This window comes from Oncorhynchus nerka, linkage group LG6, assembly GCF_034236695.1.
Source record: "Oncorhynchus nerka isolate Pitt River linkage group LG6, Oner_Uvic_2.0, whole genome shotgun sequence".
NCBI lineage: Eukaryota > Metazoa > Chordata > Actinopteri > Salmoniformes > Salmonidae > Oncorhynchus > Oncorhynchus nerka.
Window position 1 is genome coordinate 31,056,425 of NC_088401.1, and position 25,627 is coordinate 31,082,051.

General features: G+C 46.0%; 1 protein-coding gene across 2 annotated transcripts in view; it reads right to left on the reverse strand.

Moving 5' to 3' along the window:
* The window catches only part of LOC115130329 (transcriptional activator GLI3-like), a 138,972-nt gene that overhangs the window by 60,920 nt on the left and 52,425 nt on the right, over positions 1-25,627 (reverse strand). For both annotated transcript variants that reach the window (XM_029661358.2, XM_029661357.2), the window contains exon 3: positions 19,469-19,726. In XM_029661358.2, coding sequence (XP_029517218.1) covers positions 19,469-19,726 — 258 coding nt within the window. The remainder of the gene's footprint in view (positions 1-19,468; positions 19,727-25,627) is intronic.

The window sequence follows — 25,627 nt, forward strand, 5'->3', positions numbered from 1 at the left end:
TTGGCATTCTCTCATCCAGCTTCATGACGGAATCACCTGGAATGCATTTCAATTAACAGGTGTGCCTTCCTCAAAGTTAATTTGTGGAATTTCTTTCTTTCTTAATGTGTTTGAGCCAATCAATTGTGTTGTGACAGCGTAGGGGGGGGTATATATGGTACAAGACCAAGTCCATATTATGACAAGAATTGCTCAAATAAGCAAAGAGAAACGACAGTCCATCATTACTTTAAGACATGAAGGTCAGTCAATACGGAAAATTTCAAGAACTTTGAAAGTTTCTTCAAGTGCAGTCGCAAAAACCATCAAGCACTACGATGAAACTGGCTCTCATGAGGACCGCCACAGGAATGGAAGACCCAGAGTTACCTCTGCTGCAGAGGATACGTTCATTAACCTTTTGCATGTAGGGGGCAGAATTTTCGTTTTTGGCTACAAAACGTACCCATTTGAAACTGCCTATTTCTCAGCCCCAGAAACTAGAATATGCATGTAATTGTCAGATTAGGATAGACAACACTCTAAAGTTTCCAAAACTGTAAAAAATATTGTCTGTGAGTATGACAGAACTGATATTGCAGGCGAAAACCTGAGGAAAATCCAATCAGGAAGTGCCTCTTATTTTGAAACCTCTCTGTTCCTATGCATGCCTATCCTCCATTTAAAGGGGTATCAACCAGATTCCTTTTTCTATGGCTTCCCTAGGGTGTCAACCGTCTTTAGACATAGTTTCAGGCTTTTATTTTGAAAAATGAGCGTGACAGATCACATTGCGTAAGTGGATAGGTGGGGGCTCTCAGAGTGAGTTTTGCGCTACAGAGTAAAGCGGCCATTGTTTCTCCCGGTGTTATTGAAAAACCTACACACCCGGTTGATATATTATCGAATACATATTTTAAAAACAACCTGAGGATTGATTATAAAAAACGTTTGACATGTTTCTGTGGACATTATGGATATTATTTGGAATATACATCTGCGTTGTCGTGACCGCTCTTTCCTGTGGATTTCTGAACATATCGCGACAAACAAACAGATGTATTTTGGGTATAAAAATAATCTTTATGGAAAAAAAGGAACATTTGTTGTGTAACTGGGAGTCTCGTGAGTGAAAACTTCCGAAGATCATCAAAGGTAAACAATTCATTTGATTGCTTTTCTGATTTTCGTGACCTAGCTACTTAATGCTTAGTGTACATAATGTTTTTCTTTGCTATCGATAAACTTACACAAATGCTTGGATTGCTTTCGCTGTAAAGCATAATTTCAAAATCTGAGAAGACAGGTGGATTAACAAAAAGCTAAGCTGTGTTTTGCAATATTGCACTTGTGATTTCATGAATATGAATATTTTTTTGTAATATTATTTGACTGTGGCGCTATGCTATTCAGCGGTTGCTGACGAAAATGATCCCGCTAACGGGATGGGTAGCGTCAAGAAGTTGAAGTTACCAGCCTCAGAAATTGCAGCACAAATAAATGCTTCACAGAGTTCAAGTAACAGACACAACTTAACATCAACTGTTCCGAGGAGACTGCGTGAATTAGGCCTTCGTGGTCAAATTGCTGCAAAGAAATCGCTACTAAAGGACACCAATAAGAAGAAGAGACTTGCTTGGGCCAAGAAACACGAGCAATGGACATTAGACCGGTGGCAATTTGTCCTTTGGTTTGGAGTCCAAATGGGAGATTATTGGTTCCAACCGCCGTGTCTTTGTGAGACGCTGTGTGGGTGAACGGATGATCTCTGCATGTGTATTTCCCACTGTAAGGCATGGAGGAGGAGGTGTTATGGTGTGGGGGTGCTTTGCTGGTGACACTGTGATTTATTTAGAATTCAAGGCACACTTAACCAGCATGGCCACCACAGCATTTTGCAGCATTACGCCTGCTCATCTGGTTTGGGCTTAGTGGGACTATCATTTGTTTTTCAACAGGACAATGACCCAACACACCTGCAGGCGGTGTAAGGGCTATTTTACCAAGAAGGAGAGTGATGGAGTGCTGCATCAGATGACCTGGCTTCCACAATCCACTGACCTCAATCAAATTGAGATGGTTTGGGATGAGTCGGACCACAGAGCGAAGGAAAAGCAGCCAACAAGTGCTCAGCATATGTGACCCGATTCAGGAAACTAGGCGTATGTCACAAGTCACAAGTTCACAGGAGAGCCCTTTGAATGTAAAACTTTTTTTTTTTAAACTAGCCATGATTGGCTGAAATAATTAGTGTGTTGGACATGCTGAGAGAGGAGTTCGGATTGGTCTGCCATAAAGAAGGCTTCTGTCTATTTGAGCTCATCAGTCTGTGTTGGTAATCCTGTCAAACAAAGCTTTTTTATGTGTTGTGTAGTGGAGCTGCATAAGTGTTGCTCTCCACTTTCCGGAGGATCAAGTTTTAAAATCAGTGGAATTGGAGTATGATAGCTAAAGAGATGGAGAAAACACCTGTCACCGGATTACATCTTCAAACTAAGGGCAACCATGGTACGGCATTCCTGACAGGTCAACGTGTCCATCATGCATGATGTATACAGTTAAGATAGCTAGCAACATTTTCAGATATTACATGTTTCTATTTTGACAGAAAGTGGTTTCATTTCAAGCTTGAGTGTACTATTAGCTATCTAGCTACCATTCACTGGCTGGCTCCCTAGCTGACGTTATAATTTGTTTCCCAGAGCCGCTTGCTTTTCTAGTTAGAGCCTAATGTTAGCTAGCTAACATTGAACCTGGTTGGTTAGCTCCCAGCCCTGTGGCATTGTTGGCACTGTTCATTGTTGTTTAACTAGATAACGTTAGCTGGCTGGCTCGTTAGCTAATGATACGTGATGTGTGTACAACTCCCATTGAATATGGCCTGGTGTCAGTAAACGTCTGCAAAAAAAGAGTAATGCAATTGTTGCTAGCAGAGCTGATTAGGCTGTTTTCATGTTATTCAGAGGTAAACAAATCATCGTCAAGTGTGGGCTCCGACGCTGAAGGAGTGTAGACAAAAAAGAGCTCTTCACTAGATACCAAAACATTAAAAGGCCATTTTCTCAAAAGTGAGTTTACAAGTTGATCAACTTTCAAAGCAGAATTACTTTCCCATTGTTCCTCAAATGCAGCGTATGATATACCATGTTGTAGCTCTGAGTCTCTACTTTTATCCAATGTAAAAAACACCATTTAAAATGTTGCTACGTAAGACCGAATCCAGGCGTTGAGTCACATATGTGCAAACTCCTTCAAGACTGTTGGAAAAGCATTCCAGGTGAAGCTGGTTGAGAGAATGTGTGGCTATTTGAAGAATCTCAAATATAAAATGTATTTTGATTTGTTTAACACTTTTTTGGTTACTACATGATTCCACACGTGCTATTTCATAGTTTTGATGTCTTCACTATTATTCTACAATGTAGAAAATAGTAAAAATAAAGAAAAACCCTTGAATGAGTAGGTGTTTAAAGCATTTGACCGGCAGTGTATATTTTGGGGGGGATATAAAAGACTGTAAACACACCAGAAAATCATCTCCAAGTGATTTTAATTTTGGAAATCTGTTCCAAAGTATTCCCACACTTAATAAAGAGATACTGTGTATGTGATTGTATACAAATGTAAGCAAGGTTTGAAACGATTATGTTTTAGTCAAATATTATATCTGTTTGTGCTTCTTGCAGCCAATTTGCAGTCGTCAAATGATTCGTAATTATGTTTCCAACCCCCTGACCATCCGCTCAAGAAGATATCGGCCCTCCGCTGAATCCAGTTGATGATCCCTGCTCTATCCTATGGTATATAATCCCCGGAGATAGCGCTGGAATGTTGTGTTTTGAACACATCATACTGTATATCCATTGTAAGACAAGTTCAAACATGGGCTATGTCTATGTGAGTGCATCTTGCCCATACTACCCGAGGGGCTACTTGAAACCCTACCCTTTTAAAAGTGGAAGGGATTAAATCACACACGCACATACACTAACATTCAAAAGTTTGGGGTCACTTAGAAATGTCCTGGTTTTTGAAAGAAAAGCAATTTTTTTTGTACAATAAAATAACATCCAATTGATCAGAAATACAGTGTAGACATTGTTCATGTTGTAAATGACTATAGTAGCTGGAAATGGCTGGTTTTTAATGGAATATATACATAGGCAAATTATCAGCAACCATCACTCCTGTAGTTAATCCAAGTTGATCATTATAAGGGGCTAATTGATCATTAGAAAACCCTTTGCAATTATGTTAGCACAGCTGAAAACTGTTGTGCTAATTAAAGAAGCAATAAAACTGGCCTTCTTTAGACTAGTTGAGTATCTGGAGCAATGATACATTTTATTTTATGTTATTTTAATGGATATGTGCTTTTCTGTCAAAAACAAGGACATTTCTAAGTGACCCCAAACTTTTGAATGTTAGTGTACATGAACACAGAAACACACACACACACACACACACACACACACACACACACACACACACACACACACACACAAACATACACACGAGTCACATCACAATAGAAAAGCCTGTCTGCAGACCTGTAGACAGTGAGTCTTTATCTGTGAGCAGGCGCCTGAACTGGCAGAACACAGTCAAACAGCGAGGGGAGGAGGGGGCTTCGTGATAGGATGCGTTTTTAGTGTGTAAACATCTGGCGCCCGTGTGCCAGCAGGAGGATGGGCAGGCAGCCAGGCGGCCAGGGGAGTGGTGCCCAACAGCTGGATCTAGTTGTGCCCCCTGGTCAATGCCAAACACAGGGCCCACTGCTGGGCAACAACACCGAGAGGTTTATCCCCCCCACCCCTGACTTGCTGTTCTACTTCAAAAATCACTGCTTTGACACCCTCTACCCTTAACAATCACTACTTAAACACTACCTCAACACACTACCTCAACACACAGTACCTCAACACACAGTACCTCAACACACACTACCTCAACACTCCTTATTAATACATGACTTACAGCTTGGCTACCTGCCCTGCCCCTGATCAAGCAACAGGGCACAACTCAGACAGGCCTTGTTTAGTGGAATTGCAGGGCTTGCATGTCTTAAAAGAGAAGTGTGTTGAGTTGCATTACGTTTCATGTAAGCAGACAGCCATAAATCAGATGCATCCCGGTGAATAGATTAGGAATGTTTTCTATGATTGCACACCAGTTATAATAATAAATAATGGCTTGCATTGTAAAGCAAGATAGAGTGTATAGTGGTCTTAACATGTCTTAACGTGGAAACGGACACTTTGATCACGAGGCTCAAAACACATGCTATGGAACAAGTCTGTAATAGTCCCCCAAAAAAAACGTTCCATTGTATTACGCAAATGTGAAAAATCCTTTGAAATGAACTCGTTTTTGTAAGAAAGACAAGAAAGCAAAGAGACGTGCTAGCTAAATACCTACTGTAGCAGCTCTCTGGCACTGTGTTTGACCTCTGAGTATCTGTCTCTTTGATAGCTTCCTTCTGATGACTCATGTTTGGCCTGGTCTTCTCTGAATGAGAGGAGGTAAAAGGGTGGAATCTGCTATCACTTGTGTTTACCTAACAACTCTTAGCTCCGATGCACTAAGCAGTATAGGTTTGCTAGGGTCTCTAAGCCATATCCTTGAACGCTCATGTCAAACCCTGGGCTGTAACTTCAACCCGTGAGGCAGGAGAGGTCTATGGAGGGTCTATAGATATTTTCAGACTGCAGAACCTCTCCAGACTGAATGCGTGCTACAGCTCCTCTTACACCACCTCCCTTCTCACCTCCCCCATCCTCCCTCACCTCCTCCCCCACCTCCTCCTTCACTACATCCGCCGCTCTACTCTAGATTACCCAGATCCCCCCTCTGTTTATCCCTCTGGAGCGGCTCACTCAACACACCCCTGCCCCCCTGCTTCCTCTCCCCCTTCATCGGTCTCCTCTCCTCCCGCCCTCCCTTCTGGTGTCAGCCCACAGTCCTCCTTCGCCTCAGCAGTCAGCAGTCGATTAGGGGAGCTGGTTTATTTGAATCCCTGTCTGAAGTTTACTTTAGCAGGGCCTCTATCTAAATAAGCTCTGCCACCTCTTTTACCCCATGCCACACTACCTCCATTAGGCAGGCTAACAGCCTTGTGTGCCACTTGAGGGAATGTATGCAGTGCCGAGAACAAGGGAAAAGATAGATAGAGAGAGAGAGAGAGAGAGAGAGAGGGAGAGAGAGAGGGAGAGAGAGAGGGAGAGAGAGATAGAGCCCGGGAGAGAGAGAGAGATAGAGCCCGGGAGAGAGAGAGAGAGAGAGAGAGAGAGAGAGAGAGAGAGAGAGAGAGAGCGCTCCATCCCACAATCCATCACCACTGTCTCCTGTGGGGACTACTTTGTTGACTCTGGGAGTAAATTGCCCCTGCTCTTCTGGATATTCACTGCATGTATTCCGGGGCCTCTTTAGAATACAGACACAGCTGGGAGAGTTAATGCGCGTGTCACAGCTTTGAGCGTCCCCACCGCTGCTGCCACAACACCACTGTGTAGCATTCCATAGGAGAGAGTGTAATGTGTATGCATTTGCCCCAACTGCACAGAGGTCCTATAACCGCCCATGGCAATGTGAGTATGATTAAGTAAACCATTATAGGGTAAAGCAGAACTCTGCATCCAAAATGGCACCTTATTCCCTATTTAGTGCACTCGTTTTTGCCCGGGGCACATAGGGTGGTCAGAAGTAGTGCACCATATAGGGACAAGTGTGCCATTTGAGACGCATCCTGTACTTTACCAACCAAATACAGTACGTCCCTAACAGGCTGAAATCCTCAGAAATAATGGGCACAGTCTGGCAACTTTTGCTTTGGGGGAAAGGAAATTATCAAAATGTATCAATTTGAGTACATTTCCAAAACCGCAACTCAACAGCAATTCATCACTAACCAGTACCAAATAAGTCTCACATTCTTTTGAAGTGTTTTAATGACCCTGAATAACTTTGCATAAGAGCAGTATTAATTTTTCGTTTCATATTTTTTTTAGGGACGGAACTCATTAAGAAGTGATTACAAATGGGTGTGTAATGAAAGGACAATTAGTTGGCGACTTTGACCAGACTCATTAGTTGTAATTCTAACACAAACACTGTTACCGAGGACCAAAAGCCTACTGCTTCCCCTTCGTTAAGAAGAGGATGATAATTACTTTGTCTTTTATTGGACACATAAAAGGGGTTTTAAAGAGGAGGGGGATTGAGAGAATAAAGCCTAAAGCAGATCATTCTAGTGGTTTCTTATTAGCTCATGTATTCCCTCAATGTAAGGTCTAGTAAGGTCTAGAGTATGGCTATAGTTTGTGTGTTGCCGGCGCTTGAAAATAATCTGAGGAGTCAACCATACTCTCGCCGAATTTGAACTGCAATTTCACATAAACAATGTCCCCCGTGTTACCTCTTCAGAAGGTTGACGACTAGTCATAAGGGGAGATTCCTCCTGTCCCATACTGACTGCTCCCGGCTCTCCTCCAGCGCTGTGCCTGCGTCCCGAATGGCGCCCCTGAGTCGCGCCCCCCAAACGGCTCCCTATTCCCGACACAGTGCACTACTTTTGACCAAGGCACTAAATAGGGAAAAGGGAGCCCATTGGGACGCGTGCACACTGTGTCATCCGCAGCCTGACACTGAGGAAGAACAGTCATCCAGAACCCACCGAGTCTCCTCCGCTCCTCTATGCTCTGGTGCAAAAGCACAAAGACGCACTGACAGATTGTCATAACCGACTGAAGCGGAGTGAGAAAAGGGGCTGCTGCCGGGGCCTGCTCTGCTCCACAGGTTTGTGAATGGGTAATGTGGAACATATGACAGCGGCGCTGGGGCCTGCAGCACTGCCAGGTTTCATTACGGCACTTCTCTCCTCGCTCATGATCTCAACACTCAGGCACGCCGCCTTCACCGCTGCCCGGAGCCAGATGATGACTGACGAGCGAGTGGGAGAGCGCTGGCTTCGTTGAGCGCGTGAGAGATGCTCGCTGAGGGCGCGTGCGCGTAGGACCGACTACGAGTCACGGCATGTGGACGTGAATGAGTGAGCGCCTGTACGCCTACGCGGCGTTCGGTTCACAAGACCCCCTCTGCGGCCCCTACAATCCCCTCACCTTCTCTCAACTCCACAAACTGTGCGACGCCGACCCTTCCCTCGCAAAACACCAGCCCCGTGATCGAGGATCACACCAGCACACCTGTGTCTCTGTTCGGCTACAACTGTTCACATGAAGGGAACCCCATGCGGACTGTGTCAACATGGCGAGGAGTGTGTGTGATGTCGGAGGTTGTTATTTGGGATGGAGGGCTGCGGAACGTCCCCATCGCCTCCAGATCAATCCCTCGCCCCCTGCACCACTGCTCTGGTTGTTTGCTTGTGTTTGCTTCCACTGAGACCTCAAGCTGTTTTCAACATGTAAATAACACATTCCCAGGGACTGTTCGGCTCAGCTCAGTGGGAGTTCCTGTTGACTTTTGGAGCGTTTTGCTGAATTACTGTCCCAGATTGTTGCACGTCTAATGGGCTAATTACCGCTGTATAAATTAGCCTAATGCTCTCGCTGTGCTGAGGCTCTCTGCAGTACTGTACGAGGTGTGTGAGCGGCCTAGACTCAGCAAAACAGCTAGTGTGCGTGTGGGTGTGATTTCGTGGGTGTGGGTGTGTGTTTGACTGGGGAGAAAACAGATCCTTTACTCAGCAAAGACTAACTGTGAGAGAGAAGACAAGGCAAGAGGGTAGAGGTTAAATAAAAGAAGTGTGTTTAAAGTGTTGGCTTGCCAATCTCTCTGCCATTCATCATCGAGAGAAACGTTGGCAGATTGCACTTTCTCCTTTCCCAGTAAATCAATACACTTCTCTTCTTCCGCTCTCGTTACCTCCTTTTTCTCTCGCTGTCTCAAAGAAGCAAAGAACGTTCTAGTTTACACTGCATAAGTCACTCTGTGCAGGGTCTTTTGGTGTTGTGCCTATGTATTGCTGACAGTTCCTTACATACTGGGGCATATAGTGTAGATGTTTTTAAACCAATCAGGAAGCAGGATAGAGATGAGGGTTGAGATTAGGCAGTGAATATGTTTGGTCAAAGCAATTTACCCTCCCTTATTCCCCTTACCCCCATTCTCCTCTTACCCCCTACCCCCATACTCCTCTTACCCCCTACCCCCGTACTCCTTTTACCCCATACCGCCTACCGCCTACCCCCGTACTCCTCTTACCGCCTACCCCGTACTCCTCTTACCCCATACCGCCTACCCGCAGTACTCCTCTTACCCCATACCCCGTACTCCTCTTACCCCCTACCCCCGTACTCCTGTTACCCCATACCGCCTACCCCCGTACTCCTCTTACCCCCTACCCCCATACTCCTGTTACCCCATACCGCCTACCCCCGTACTCCTCTTACCCCCTACCCCCATACTCCTACCCCCTACCCCCGTACTCCTGTTACCCCATACCGCCTACCCCCGTACTCCTGTTACCCCCTACCCCCCGTACTCCTGTTACCCCCTACCCCGTACTCCTCTTACCCCCTACCCCGTACTCCTCTTACCCCCTACCCCGACTCCTCTTACCCCCTACCCCGTACTCCTCTTACCCTCTACCCCGTAGATCCTCTTACCGCCTACCCCGTACTCCTGTTACCCCCTACCCCCACTCCTGTTACCCCCTACCCCGTACTCCTGTTACCCCACCCCAAATAGCATAATGGAAGTCCTGCATCGGCAAGACATTTACCAAGTGGAGTCAATCTTAACAAATTGCGCTCCCAGTGAGAGCCCTCGCTTTGTCTCAGAATGGAGCTACACACGTACCACTGTACCACTCTCCGCGAACTGTACCCCTACACCAGCTCCCCTGACATGCCTTCCTTCCTTCCCTCCCTCCCTCCTTTTCTCCCTCCATGCCAGCACAGAGCAGCAGAGTAGAAGTTGAGGCTATTTTGTGGGGTCCTCTGCAGAGCCAATCTATCTTCTGCATTTGGTGAATTCCTACAGATTGGCCTAAACTGCAGGGGGGGGGGCAGAACAAAGCGCATTGCGTCGGTTCGCCCTCCTCTTTCTCCTCCACCCCCTTTTCCTCCCTTTCCTTCCCCACCCTCCTCCTTCTCCCCCTTCCCAGCCGGGTAGAGATTTACACTGCACTAAACTCCTGTCTCTCTCTCTCTCTCTCTCTGCCTCTCTCTCTCTCACTCCCATCTCCATCTCTCCCATCTCTCTCCCGCTCTCTCTCTCTGCTTAGTGCCTGGTCCCCCGAGCAGCCGGTCCAAACAATGATACATCTCGCGGTGGAAAGGAAATGACTTAAACCTCAGGTTAACTCAACAGGCCCAAGCTATACGCATATTTGTGTTTTATTCCCATGTGATTTATGGTGGTTCGAAACTATCCTATTTTCAGATCTGTGTTGTTTTTAAGGCCCATGTTTAAGTATTTAACCCCAGTGAATAAATAAAGAGGAACATTTTGTGCCAGACCATTCACTAAACATGTATTTTAAGAATGGCTAATGCATGGTGTATACAGTATATAGCACCATACAGTATATGATTAAATAAAGTCACCCACAGCCTACCTCTGCAAATTAATCAACAAAACTCTTTGAGTGTCCTTAATGTCATGAATTTGACTTGTGATTTCAACTTGAATGTGTTATTGTGTGTGTATGGTAATGTCCATGTGGATATCAGCAAACACTTGAAATAAGATAAGACAAGATGTCATTTTTTGTCTATTAGTGTAGAGAGATTAACCAATATTTTGTAAATAACTTATTGACCAACATTGGTTAAATTATTTGAATTCCATTTCGGTTGGGTTATGGCTTATGTGCTTCTCTCTCTCTCTCTCTCTCTCTCTCGTTTTACTTTGTAAAACAATATTTGGAATTTGATCGAATATTTTGGTAGCCTACCGCTGAAAGATTATTAGAGTCTTCTCTTTTCAGCAGGAGACATTTGCTTTCCAACCTGTGTTTTCCCGCGATTGTAAACTATTTGAAATATTGCGAAAGGCCCGTTTTGTCTGCGTGCTGTTTGTTCACTGACATATTTGCTGTGCGTTCCCGACTGCAGGCCATGCCTTGTTATTGGGTTACACACAACAGCTAGGCTATTTTTAAAAGAAGCTATTTCTCCTCTTTCTCATGGTGTCGTAGGCTATTCTGAATGATTTCATTTCTTTCTGAACAGACAGCAGTAACTCCCGAGTGGCGCAGCGGACCAAGGCACAGTGCTAGAGGCGTCACTACAGACCCTGGTTAGATTCCAGGCTGTATCACAACCAGCCGTGATTGGGAGTCCCATAGGGCGGCGCACAATTGGCCCAGCGTCGCCCGGGTTTGGGTTTGGTCGGGATAGGCCGTCATTGTCAATAAGAACTTGTTAACTGACTTGCCTAGTTAAATAAATGTTAAATATTTAACAAACTCGAACTTTGGCAAATTTATTTACATTTATCAGACGTGCTGCAGCTCCTCCAGAAGCGTTTGCGTGGCTCTATAAGGAAATAAATGATGCAATGCTGGAGAAATGAGAGCTTGCAGCGGGGTTGTGTTTTGATTGTGTTTATTCAAATGTTTACATTGCAAAAAGTGACATTTATATTTAATGCCACAACAGGTACAGAATCCGGCCAAATAGGTTCCGGAAGGAAACAGTCCAAAACTGAGCCGGATCCTGTCCTGGCTCCTGCCTATAGCCCCCCATTTCTCCACAGTGCAGCTCCACCGTGGGCCCCACGGCAGGTCATATTGGGGCTGACCCAGCATGACAGCGTGTATAAGAGTAACCCTGCCTGACTCTGTGAGAGTTTAGTGACTGTGAGGCTAATAACACACAGACCTGGTACGGCAGGGGAAAGAGGCACCTCAATTCTAACCCACGCAGAGTGAGGCTAGCTAGTGAGCAGGGTTGGGATTCAACAAGGCATTGGTCAGCATGACTGGTCACTGTGGCCCGGGGGCATTCAAGTTGATATCCACATGTGTTATGAAAGAACAGACAGCATAGGAAATAGCGTAAGTGGCAAATAAAATAAACGAGTAACTAAACTATACTTTTATCTATTCCTCTCATTAGTTCTGTAAATGTGTTGATTTGTTGTTCGCTCGGACAGAATTCTTCATTTATTACACGTGATATTTAAGATTCAGGATTCAAGAATGTAATACTTTAGGCCCATAAAAAAATAAATAAACAAAAGCTGAGAGGAATTTGATTTAGTGCATCTCGTTAATGTAGTGCACCTGCATGTTGCAGACACAGTCTACATATTTTCAATTATGAGTGTCTACTCTCTTAGAAAAAAGGGCTCCAAGAGGGTTCTTCAGCTGTCCCCATAGGAAAATCCTTTATTTCATGTTTTTATTTATTTCTCCTATGGGGACAGCACCTTTTTTGGTCACACCACACGGTGTAGAGCAGAGAGAAACCCAGGGCCGTGTCCCAAATGGCACCATATTCCCTATTTAGTTTACTACTTTTGACCAGGGCTCTGGTCATAAGTAGGGCCCTATTTAGTAGATAGAGTACCATTTGGGACGCAGCCCCAGTGTCACAGCAATCAGACAAATGACTGTCGGGTCTCAGGAGCAGACAGGGGTCGTCACCTCCGGCCAATTACAGCCCTCGCTCTCCCTCGCCGCACAGCAACACTCCCTCTGTAACTCTCTGACTCTCTTCATTTCTCCCTCTCACACGCACTCTTCGGTCTTTCTCTGTCTCTCTCCCCATAGGCCGACATCTCTGTCTCTCTTACCTTCTCTGTCGCTCATATTTTCCTCTTCCTCTCTTCCTCTCCTCGCCCTCTTCCTCTCTTCCTCTCTCTCTCTCCCCCTTCTCTCTTTGTCTCTTACTCAAAGCAGGGCCTGATCTCTCCCGTCTCCCTCCTCCCAAAAACAAGGATAACTTGTAATCCATTTACTCCACCCCTGTCAACAAATTCCCCCAAAAATAATCCTAAAAGACTTACAACCAGAGCTAGGTACTATCAAGGGAACGGAGGGCGAGAGAGAGGAGCGAGAGCACACATGGGGCAGGGAAGGAGTGATAACACTGAGAGAAAAGAAAAGGAGAGCAGAACATACAGTACTGTACACAGGGGAGCGAGGACGGGGTAGAAGAGAGGAGAGAGGAGTAGAACTTGGTGTCACAGTGATTTTTATTTTTTTGTCTTTTGTCACGCAGGTGGCGCCTCTGGGGGTCCCTATGGCCTCTGTGGCTGTGGCTGACAGACAAACGGGGCACCGTGTAAAACCTTAAAGAGGATTAACCCTGCCGGAGTGATTTAATGAGACCTGAACGTGGCGGGCACCGGAGAGCCCCGCTGATTGAACCGGGCCAGAGAGGCAGAGAGTCTGGCTCCCAGCGGCCCAACAGGCCCCAGCCGCACCGCTCAGCCTGCTCACACTGAGTCACATCAAAGCCGCCCCGGCTGGGGAGTCGAGCTGAGGAGAGGGGGGAGACGAGGAAAGAGGGGGGCTGGACGGAGGAATCCCTTATCTCCTCCTGAGAGGATGCTGCTCTGCAGAGCGAGATTGTCTGGAGCTGCCACCTGTCCCAGCCATCTTTGAAGGCAACACTAAGCCTATGATGGGCCTGACCTCCTCGAGCTCCCATTCTTTTATGTCTCTCTTCATTTTCTGCTTTGTTACACCCCCCCCCCTCCCCTCTCCTTCTCCAGTCTCACTCTCTTCTCACTGGCACTTCTTCTCACCGCCGTTTTTGCACTTCCATCTCTCTATCTGACTCTCTCTCTCCCTCTCTCTCTCTCTTTCTTCCTCTCTCCTGTCCTCCTCCTCTCTCTCGTCTCGCTCTTCTGTAAGTCTCTCCCCTGTGGTACAGACAAGAGGATGTACTGTCGTCTACTTATTTGCTCCAGCCTCAACAGAGGTAACAGAGCTGAGAGGAAACATGTTAATTACCCAGCATGCCTCAGCCCTCTCCTCCTGTAGAACAATAGGTACAGTCCGTCCTCGGGAGAGATGGAGAGATGAAAGCGAGGGAGGGAGGGAAGCGTCGGGGGGTTGGTTGAAGGGATAAAGGTGCTAATCTTGTAGCTAACGCTATGAGAAAAGGGACACGAATCGCTGCTCTACAAGACCGGCGGTGAGATTTGCATAGAGTGAACAAACATATAGGCGGTCGCGAATTGAGTGTGACTCTCCCACTCCACACCGAGTGATTATCCCACTGCTGCCACTTCAGGAGGGAGAGAAAAGGAAGGCACAAGATGTCATGGTTTAAAAACCAGCAGGAGGAGGAAGAGAAAGACCCATGAGCCTCTATGTTGTCCATACATGCGCTCACGTCTTTATGGTCTCTGCGGTTGAAGGGGCGTTATTGTTGTTTCTGGTGGTGTTAGTGCTGGTGTTGGTGGCGGCGTATCCTTACGGACAGTCCGAAAAACAAGTCTTCGTTTTTAAGCCTTCGCTACTTCAAAGCACGCCTATTGTTTTGGACATGCGATGCCTCTGTGTGTCTACCGACCGATTAGCCATTCCTCAATCGACGCCGGGGTCCAAAACACAGACAGATGTTGCAAGAATGATATCAGGAAATGCTGAATATTCATTTCTTAAATATTTTTAATTTATTTTCCAGCCACTCCAAATTAATCTTGGCATTGTTAAAAATGCAATTTTACGCACGTTCTTGGGCTCTGAGATACTAAGAGAAACCACAAGAAAGTCTGACCTTCACTCAGAGCGAACGTGGCGTTCCTTAACTACTTCAAACTTTGCCTAACTCCTTCATTCATCAAACGGCCTACAAGCGGCACATGCATGCGAGAATATGGCCTATCTTACACTGTGAGGTTTCTCTAACAAGCTGTATAAAAGAGGATCACGGACGATTATCCCCGGTGTGTTGGACTGCGGGGCTAATTCAAGAGCTGCCCGGCCATGGTTCTCTTTCTTGATGAAAGGTGGTGGATTGAAGAGACTCCTTTCCATCGCCTGCAGGGCGCCCCCGGGCTCCCCCCGGTTCCTCTCACCCCCCCCCCCCTTCTTGCCCCCCTGTGCCCCACTAGGGGGTTTCACCAGGACCGCCCGCCGCTCCAGAAGCCAATATTGAAACAATCACAAAGACTTGCCCTCGATCACCCTTGAAACGGGCACGTGTCTCCCCACGCTTCCCTGCCCCCCCCCCCCCGCTCCTCTGTAGTCTAATGTCTGTGGGGAGGAGAGCTTGAACCTGTGTCGCCAACACTCGTGATGTGGAACCCAGAAAGTTGGCTTCTTTGAATGGGTTGTCAGAGAAAAAATTATTATAAATGACTTTTTCCATTTTTTTTCCATTACTTTTTTTCTGTGCCAGGAAAGCTTTCCTATAGTTCCTGTATGGCCTATATGTGTGACTCTGAATCAGAGAGTGCAGTAATGCACTCATTAACTGTACAGAGCCTGGTCCATTGTGGTGCAGCTCACGTTGGGGTTTTGTGACAGCCAACTCATTCACTTCAGTGGTCAGCTGCTGTGGTTGAATATTGAGGCAGACAGACTGACATGGGCTGAGTCTTCGTCTCGCCTCGCTGTGCTACGGACCTGTAGACCTGAAATATCCTCTGCAAAGCAGCCATGGAGGTTAACCTAACCCCTGTCTGGGGCTGGAGACCACCAGACCACCACCCACCCTCACTGCATACACCCTGGGTCTGGTTGAGTGCTGGCTGGGCTCTCCTTCCCCTCTCCCAGTGCTCTGGGTCTTCACAATCCAAGGTAATGGTCACTTCTGCCAGGGCTTTGGCTACAAAGAGCAGGATTACAGGGATACAGCCTGTCGGGATCCAGACTACGCACTAGACCAGCCATAGAACTCTACTCTACTTCCACCTTGCTATTAGAAGCCCTGGTCTAAGAGGTCTCAGAGGTGAGATATGGACAAGGCTTTGGTGTGAGGATTACCAGCTGTAGGTGCTTGGCCATGGATCTTGATTCCAGACAGCAGACTATTCCGCTGATATGTTCCCTCTTCTACTTCAGCTATAAGAGTCTGTCTCGGTCCACACAATGACCTAGTATACTGTGTCATCACAGACACACACGCAACCACCAAACAGCCTTGGTTGTCAAGGAACCAACCAACATGCTTAGGATTGTTTCAACAGCTTAGTGCTTTTCCTTCCCTCCCCAGTCGCCTTCCTTTGACAAAAACATCTTCTGATGTTTCAATACTGTTTGGATTGGTAAGAAACATAAGAAAGCCGCCCATTGAAGAGGATGCGCTTTCGCGATCCCGTAACGGGAACTGTTTTGACTGGCCCGAGGAGGAAGGGGCGAACGAGTGTTTAAGAAAAAGACAAAACACTTGAAGGAAGAAGAAGGGATCCCGGAGGAGGGAGAGAGCGGAGACGACGGACGGATCTCCAGCAAGTGTTCCACTGTTGCTGAGGACCACTGACCCGCTAATCAGCCCACGGTGTAAACAGATGTCGCTAGCGCCGCAGCCCGCCGCACTAACGTCCTCACAATACACACGTTCTCATAATACAGAAAACAAGTCTCTCTCTCTTTCTTATTAATCCTCCTCCCCAATCCTTCCTCCTCCTTATCCGGGCGAAAGCCCCACGTATTAGTGTTGTGGTAAGCAGGATATGGACTCTTATCCTGTGTTTGCCCAAGAAAAGCGGCTAAGAAGCTAGGCATCACCGCGATTTAGCTAATGCACACAATAGGGCCTATTTTTCCTTAATGCCTCCTCCTTTATGTGGGCAAGTGGGTGTAAAGATGAGAGTAAACACAAACATCAGAGTCTTATAGGCCTCAGACAGGGGAGTGGGAGAGAGCACAGAAGGGGCTGCTTGAAAAGGAAAGATTTGCGAAGAGAAGCAGCGACCTCTAAAAAGAACACAAACTCCACTCCCCCTCCTCCGACCCCCAATATCCGCCCTCCTCTTCTTCTCAACAGCCACCACAACTCGTATCAACGCCACAGTTATGACCATGACGACCCAGCAGTCCAGGTGCGCTTGAGGCTGCAGGTGTTGGCGCGTTTAGCCGCATTAAGCACTGACAGTACAACGGAGGGAAGAGTAATCACATTTACCTGGCTGTCGGCCGTGGCCAGGCCGTGCGGCGCCCCGCGCTCTGCAAGCACAGCACAAAGACCCATGCTCCCCTCTCCATCACCCTCACAGTCGCGACATACACCTGGGATACATTTAGGGAGGTGACAGTCAGTCAGAGACCCCAGGGGAGAGGGGGTGTTGGGGGAGTGGACCGTGGAAGTAGGTTTGGGAGGGGTTCAACCAAGCACAGGGTCAATGTGCTTCACACCTCTGGGGCTAGTGGTGGTGGTGGTGGGCTCCGTGTTCAAAGGGGCTTCCCTTTCCTGACCCCCTGACTGAAAGCACCATGAGGGGCTGAGGTGGAGGCTCTGGAGCCTGGTCCTGGGTCTTGCCTGGGTCCAATCAGAGAGAATGGGACCGGGCTGACCGGCAGGCGCCTTCAGGGACACCTCGTGTTCCCCACAACTGGTACCAGAGGAAGCCATTTTACACAGCCCCCGGCTTGCTCTCTTCCCTGACCTCTGGTCATAATTCTTTCTGAACTGAGTCAGGGTCAGGGCACGTCCCAAGGACATCCATTTACTTTACACTTCACCCTCCGAGGAAAAAACGACTGTCTTCACATTTCAGCATGTACTCCAGTTGTACTTTTCTACTGAACTTCACTAGAACTTAGTCATCTCAATTCGGTCAAATAATTGCCTGTGCTAAAACATTGGGATGGAATTGATACTTTTATCAATATCTGATTACAAGAAAGAGAGTGAGAGTGAGAGCGAGAGCGAGAGAGAGAGAGAGAGAGAGAGAGAGAGAGAGAGAGAGAGAGAGAAAAAAACAGAACACAGAACAGGGGGGGCCTATAGCACCAGTCATCTCTCTATCCACTCTGCCCTCTGCCTGGTCTGATTGCTGTCCTGCGGCCCAGGAGGCCCCCAAGTGGAAAGAATGGAGCCCTTTGAGGCTCTACGACCCCTTTGACTTTTCCTGCTGCTTCTGAACTCTCCATTTCAGACTCTGACTTTTACGCATGACCCTGAGGCGCTGCCACCCCTCACTGTGACCCCCAACCACCCCCACCCACCCATCCCCCCAAGCCCTCGCCCCTAGTTCCCCTTGGCTTCAGTGGGCTTTAACCCCCTACCCCAAGTGCTCACCCCCAGTGCTCACACTCACACACACACACACACACACACTCGCAATCAAAAGTGGCAGTCCTGCTGAGCTAAGACCGGGCTGTAATCGACAGTAATGTTCTGCTTGCGAGGATCCTGTCCACTACACCAATGAACAGACCCAGGGCCTGACTTTAAGTAACCTTTCAGATTAGCACTGTAGCTCTGTGGTGGATGGAAGCACCAGTGCACAAAGGAGACGCCGGCTTATGAACTAACTAAATAAATAGAGTTACAGTAAAGAAACGGAGCCAGAGCCAGGGACAGAGAGACCTTTTCATTACGGCCTGCGGATTAAAACCCCTCTGTCAGGCCCAATTCGCAGGCAATGTATCGAAAGTAAACAAACCGTCCGATCAAATCCTGGAGGCCACGTCCATTCAGGCTATGGTGGCGGCGAAATGAACCTCCTAAACAGCCCCCAGCTCTCCACTCATCTGTCTCTCTTTCATTCTATTACTGCACCTTTCTCTTATTCCTTCTCCCGCTCTCTCTCTCTCTCTCTCTCTCTCTCTCTCTCTTGCTCTCTCTCTCTTTCATATTTTATTTCCTATGATTTTTCTATCATAACCTCAAACCTCATGTACCTCGCTCACTCCTCCCTTTATATATACTGTGTCTCTCTCTCTTCTCCCTTTCTCTCACCCACAGTCTCTCCGTCCTAGTCAGAGAGAAGGGGGAGGAGGAGGAGGGGGGGTAGTGAGTGTGGTTTGACTGCGCAATGCAGTGTAGTGTAGAGTTGGGGTTTTGATGTGTGTGTTGATGAGTGGAAGTGGAGTACTGGGCTCAGACAGGCCCCTAATGAGGGAATTAAGGAGCTGTGCTGAATGCTCCACATACTAACTTCCCAGAGAGGGGGAGAGAGGGAGAGAGAGAGAGAGGGAGAGAGAGAGGGAGAGAGAGAGAGAGCAGCTGATCTGTCAGGCCTAATCAAGCGACTAGCAGCCTTGCCTTCTACCTATTATTCTACAGAACATTGGTGCCACTGTTCAGAGGGTGTTGGGGGGTCTACAGGCATGTTGTCTTTGAGCCTGCCGCCTCACTCAACTTACAGTATATTGCTCACAAATACACACAAACATTTTTTGACTTATAATTGATCTCACCCCCAGTTTTTTTGTTAAATGTAATTATCCATCAATTATCCATCTATTCAGTAACTCACTGAGAATTCAAGTTGTCTGATGACCAAAAAACCCTGAAGCAAGTACCCACTACTTTTGGCATCACAAACATTCTCTAACAATCAAATGGAACATCCTATCCAACCCCTCCTCTGTAAACTGAGGTCCGTTGTCTGTACTCACCGTAGTGGGAGTCCAGGTATCCGTTGCGAGGGTCCATGGCGAACAGCGTGCCACGGTACGGGAGGCCGTGGTCGACCAGGTGGGGCAGCGAGCTGTGCAACTCTTTCTTTACCAACGGTGGGCGCTCTTCTGTGGAGGTGGAGGGCTCTTCACCCAGCTTGCTGCCAGGGGGCCCGGGTGTGGGGGCCTGGGTGCTGATGGCATTGCGCCTCTCACGGTGGTGGTGGTGGTGGTACGGCGTGCCCGAGCTCTCATCCTCTGTAAGGGGACAGAGGGGAGAGAGAGGGTAAGGTCCTAACTTATTGAGGGTACATACACCATAATTGATCCCTGTACATTTAAAGCTACTGTACAGAGCATAAAGTCTGCTGAAGTCTTCTCAACCTGTTCTGAATGCCTTTGGTGGTGGAGGTTAGTAGTTTCATAGTCAGCAGAATTAAAACAGATGAATTACGGATCCTGCCGTCAAGGGGAATTTCTTTACCTCTCAGAGTCAATACACACACAAATGAGATAATTTAGCATACTCCTATGAGGGGCAGGGGATTTGTTTTGTACACATGCAACCAACCAAGTATGCACAGTGGGTCTTCCCTGCAAATCCACTCTGGTTTGGTCTCCATATAAGCCGGCTGAACGTGTGAGTTCTCAAGCAGAAGACAAGCTAAAGCCAATAGGACTCAAGCAGACGACAGCTCAAGCCAATAGGACTCAAGCAGAAGACAGCTCAAGCCAATAGGACTCAAGCAGAAGACAGCTCAAGCCAATAGGACTCATCTCTGGTGCTCTCACCAACTAAACGAACCCCCTGCATCACAGCCACATTCAGGGGGAGCGATTCCCAAGTCGGATCTTAAAGTCAGCCTCGTCTGTTCCTTTTATAAAATAAATGGATTCCCATGGAGAAGGCAACCGGGTCTTTCCGCCTGCATTCCAAACTGCCCATTAAGCGGCCTCATGGTATCACCCCCCCCCCTAATCTCTTTCTCTCTCTACTTCTCTCTCCAGGTGAAGGAGAGAAACTAAGCGGAGAGATGGAAAGACGGAAAGGAGAGTCCCCCTGAGAAGCTATCCCTGGTGTGCTTGGTTAGTGGGGATGAAAGTGAAGAGAGTTCAAGGGCTGAGCTGCTTTGGAAAGAATGTACCTTTGACCTGACCACTGACCCTGGCCTTCATGGGGTCACATGGTCCCTAACCTGGTGAGTGCTACTGTACCGACTAGTTCTGAGTAGTCCCTGAAGAGAGCATACTCTGGGCGCTCTTCATGTAACACTAACTCCTACACACTTGAATAGTGTCCAAGAAATGATGAATGTTGAGCTTCATTGTAAATAAAATGAGATTATTCCTATCATCTGTACCTGAGTATGATTATGATCAATTATTACATTTTAACATGCTTAGGTTCATGTTTTGTATGATCTTTAGTTTTACACTGGCTCATCAAAGGATTTACACTGGCTCATCTAAAGTTTTACACTGGCTCATCGAAAGTTTTACACTGGCTCATCTAATGTTTTACACTGGCTCATCGAACGTTTTACACTGGCTCATCTAAAGTTTTACACTGGCTCATCTAATGTTTTACACTGGCTCATCGAATGTTTTACACTGGCTCATCTAAAGTTTTACACTGGCTCATTGAATGTTTTACACTGGCTCATCGAAAGTTTTACACTGGCTCATCTGAAGTTTTACACTGGCTCATCGAATGTTTTACACTGGCTCATCTAAGGTTTTACACTGGCTCATCTAAAGTTTTACACTGGCTCATCGAATGTTTTACACTGGCTCATCTAAAGTTTTACACTGGCTCATTGAATGTTTTACACTGGCTCATCTAAAGTTTTACACTGGCTCATTGAATGTTTTACACTGGCTCATTGAATGTTTTACACTGGCTCATCGAAAGTTTTACACTGGCTCATTGAATGTTTTACACTGGCTCATCGAAAGTGTTACACTGGCTCATTGAATGTTTTACACTGGCTCATCGAAAGTTTTACACTGGCTAATTGAATGTTTTACACTGGCTCATCTAAAGTTTTACACTGGCTCATCTAAAGTTTTACACTGGCTCATCGAATGTTTTACACTGGCTCATCTAAAGTTTTACACTGGCTCATCGAATGTTTTACACTGGCTCATCTAAAGTTTTACACTGGCTCATCGAATGTTTTACACTGGCTCATCTAAAGTTTTACACTGGCTCATCGAATGTTTTACACTGGCTCATCGAAAGTTTTACACTGGCTAATTGAATGTTTTACACTGGCTCATCTAAAGTTTTACACTGGCTCATCTAAAGTTTTACACTGGCTCATCGAAAGTTTTACACTTGTTCATCGAAAGTTTTACACTGGTTCGTCTAAAGTTTTACACTGGCTCATCTAAAGTTTTACACTGGTTCATCTAAAGTTTTACACTGGCTCATCTAAAGTTTTACACTGGCTCATCTAAAGTTTTACACTGGTTCATCTAAAGTTTTACACTGGTTCATCTAAAGTTTTACACTGGCTCATCTAAAGTTTTACACTGGTTCATCTAAAGTTTTACACTGGCTCATCTAAAGTTTTACACTGGCTCATCTAAAGTTTTACACTGGTTCATCTAAAGTTTTACACTGGCTCATCTAAAGTTTTACACTGGTTCATCTAAAGTTTTACACTGGTTCATCTAAAGTTTTACACTGGCTCATCTAAAGTTTTACACTGGCTCATCTAAAGTTTTACACTGGCTCATCTAAAGTTTTACACTTGTTCATCTAAAGTTTTACACTGGTTCATCTAAAGTTTTACACTGGCTCATCTAAAGTTTTACACTGGTTCATCTAAAGTTTTACACTGGCTCATCTAAAGTTTTACACTGGTTCATCTAAAGTTTTACACTGGTTCATCTAAAGTTTTACACTGGCTCATCTAAAGTTTTACACTGGCTCATCTAAAGTTTTACACTGGTTCATCTAAAGTTTTACACTGGCTCATCTAAAGTTTTACACTGGTTCATCTAAAGTTTTACACTGGCTCATCTAAAGTTTTACACTGGCTCATCTAAAGTTTTACACTGGTTCATCTAAAGTTTTACACTGGTTCATCTAAAGTTTTACACTGGTTCATCTAAAGTTTTACACTGGCTCATCTAAAGTTTTACACTGGCTCTAGCCGAATGCGCTACAGAACTATTGCAAAACCTGTTTGATTCAGTCACGTACAATTCTGTCTTCCTAAATGCCTCAAATCCACACTATTCCTCCATCCTGATCCAGAGAGTCCATTGAGTTTGGCCTTATCTGGACTGAGCAACAGATCCACTTCATTGGAGGCTGCTGGGAAATCTCCTCTGGTCCAGCCCTGGTTCCTGGTTGATTCGGTGCCCCCTGTTGCTCTCTCTTTTTTAACGTCTCACTGAGGGCCCTGACAGAGTGCCGCGGTGCCAACGCCAAAGGTTCTGTAGCATTTACCAGCCTAGCGCTGTAAGGCCCCCCTATGAACTGGAGGCGATGGAGAACTGCAGCCCTCCAAAAGCCAATTGAGTGCAGAGGAGAGGGCTAGATTAAAGAGCGCTACCCAGAGTCGGAGAGAGAGATGGGTCGAGAGGAGAGTGAAGGAGAGAGAGAACGAGAGACCCCCTCTCACTCTCCCACGTCCATTACCTGTGTAAGGGCCCAGCCATGCAGCCCGACTGGTGCCTCAGCGCTCGGGAGTAGCAAATTTCACGAGACTTAACACAGAACTGACAAACCAGCAAGAGAGCAGAGGCTCATGCTCTCCTCCGCAGGAAATTATAGTGTCAGTTATGATATAAGTATTTAATCCTATACTGCACAGCCCCTGATCTTATTAAGGGAATAATGGCACTTATGCTGTTAAAGCTGGATTAATAGGGTCTGCTCTTGCAAAGCGCAATATTAACATAAAGGGATTTCAGACTCGGGGTTCATCTTCTCGCATGGATTGGATTTGAGGAAGAAAGTGGGGACTGTAAACTGTGCTGGGAGCAACTAGAGCAAAGGACAGGGTTATGCTGCTGAGAGGAGTGTGGGCCTGTATGTACTGAATACTGATCCAGTGAACACAGAGTTGAGGCCCGGGAATAATATCTTATGGTAGACCAGGAGAAGTTTCTAATTCTTGGTCTAGTTTATTTATGTATTTGCTCCATAGACTTGACATACACAATGTGCTTGTAGCAATAACGTTTGAACATTTGGAAGTGAAGTCAAACTCCCACAAGCCCATGCAGCTAACACCGTCTATGAACTCTTTCTGGAGACAAAATATTTTGGTAATTATTCCCAAAGATATTATTACACTATGTTCCTGTGTCTCTCTTTGGCTTCTTCCCCTTTCCCCCATTTGGGTGGGTGGGTGTCTTTCTTTCTTTCTCCCTCCCTCCCTCCCTCCCTCCCCCTCCCTCTCTCTTTCCCTCTCAGTGAACTCCGGCCCTACTCACTTATGTCTCGGAGAGGTCAAGCAGCTAATATTTAAATCAAACTATTGTCACTCCAACATTCCTCTCCCCTCCACGTCACCATGGTGAACTGTCATTCTGCCATATACCACCTTAAATGGGTTCATTATTTCAGTGTATACCACCTTAAATGGGTTCATTATTTCAGTGTATACCACCTTAAATGGTTTCATTATTTCAGTGTATACCACCTTAAATGGGTTCATTATTTAAGTGTATACCACCTTAAATGGGTTCATTATTTCAGTGTATACCACCTTAAATGGTTTCATTATTTCAGTGTATACCACCTTAAATGGGTTCATTATTTAAGTGTATACCACCTTAAATGGTTTCATTATTTCAGTGTATACCACCTTAAATGGGTTCATTATTTCAGTGTATACCACCTTAAATGGGTTCATTATTTCAGTGTATACTACCTTAAATGGGTTAATTATTTCAGTGTATACGACCTTAAAAAGGTTAATTATTTCAGTGTATACCACCTTAAATGGGTTCATTATTGCAGTGTATACCACCTTAAATGGCTTCATTATTTCAGTGTATTCTACCTTACATAGGATCATTATGTCAGTGTGTACTACCTTAAAAGGGTTCATTATTTCAGTGAATACCACCTTAAATGGGTTCATTATTTCAGTGTGTACTACCTTAAATGGGTTCATTATTTCACTGAATACCACCTGTAATGAGTCATTATTTCAATGTATTCCACCTTTAATGGTTTCATTATTTCAGTGTATGCCACCTTTAATGGGTTCATTATTTCAGTGCATACTACCTAAAATGGGTTCATTATTTCAGTGTATAGCACTTTAAAAGGTTAAACAAATACCGGGCAGCAGAAGGTCAAGAACTAAAACTTGAATGGTGAAACTGAAATAGGAGGGATCCCCCAAGGCCCAGTCCTATCCCCATTTCTATTTTTTATCCCGGTCACATGTCATCCAACCTAAACGGCTGGAAAACTTGGTTATATTTTACTTGACTATACTTGAACCCTCTTGAGCTTCATAGGTGCAGTTTACTGATAATGATTATAATATGTATTTTTTGGTCTAATGTATGTCCAATGGTGTTTCATAGTGTATTGCGTTGGATAGCTGGAGGCTTTATAGTCAGTGTTCTCATCCATTGTGGCTGTGCAGCGTACTCTGCCTCTGATGTGGAGGACTCAGGTGTCTGCAAACACTTTGAAAAGCCTGAACTTCAGGAGCACCTCTCCAACCCTGAACACCATCAGCCTCAAACAGACCCTCTTGGCTTTTTCTCTTTCTTCCCTCCCTAATTTTTCATTCCTCTTTTATTCCCTCCCTTTTTCCCATGGTTGCCCCCATCCCGTCCTCCTCTCCTCCACCGGTTCACAAGTCCATTCACCCACAACACAAAGCAGGAGGCCGGTCCTCGGTGGACCAAGGGGAAGCATGCCTCACACACAAAAAAAGGAAAAAAAAGACCTATCCAGGACTCTCTATGGTGATTGAATTTCTTAACATCTTTTCAAAAACTGCTTAAATGCCTGCAGGCGAGAGGAAGAAACAAGCTAATGGTGGATGGGGAGCACTGAACAAATTTCAGAGCCCTTTCCTGCTCGCGTTTGAGGTTGAAAGCGAGCTCCTGCCTTTCAAGTTTCAAAGTCCTCCTTCCTCCCGCAGTGTCACTGAAGGATTTGAAAAGAAGGTAATT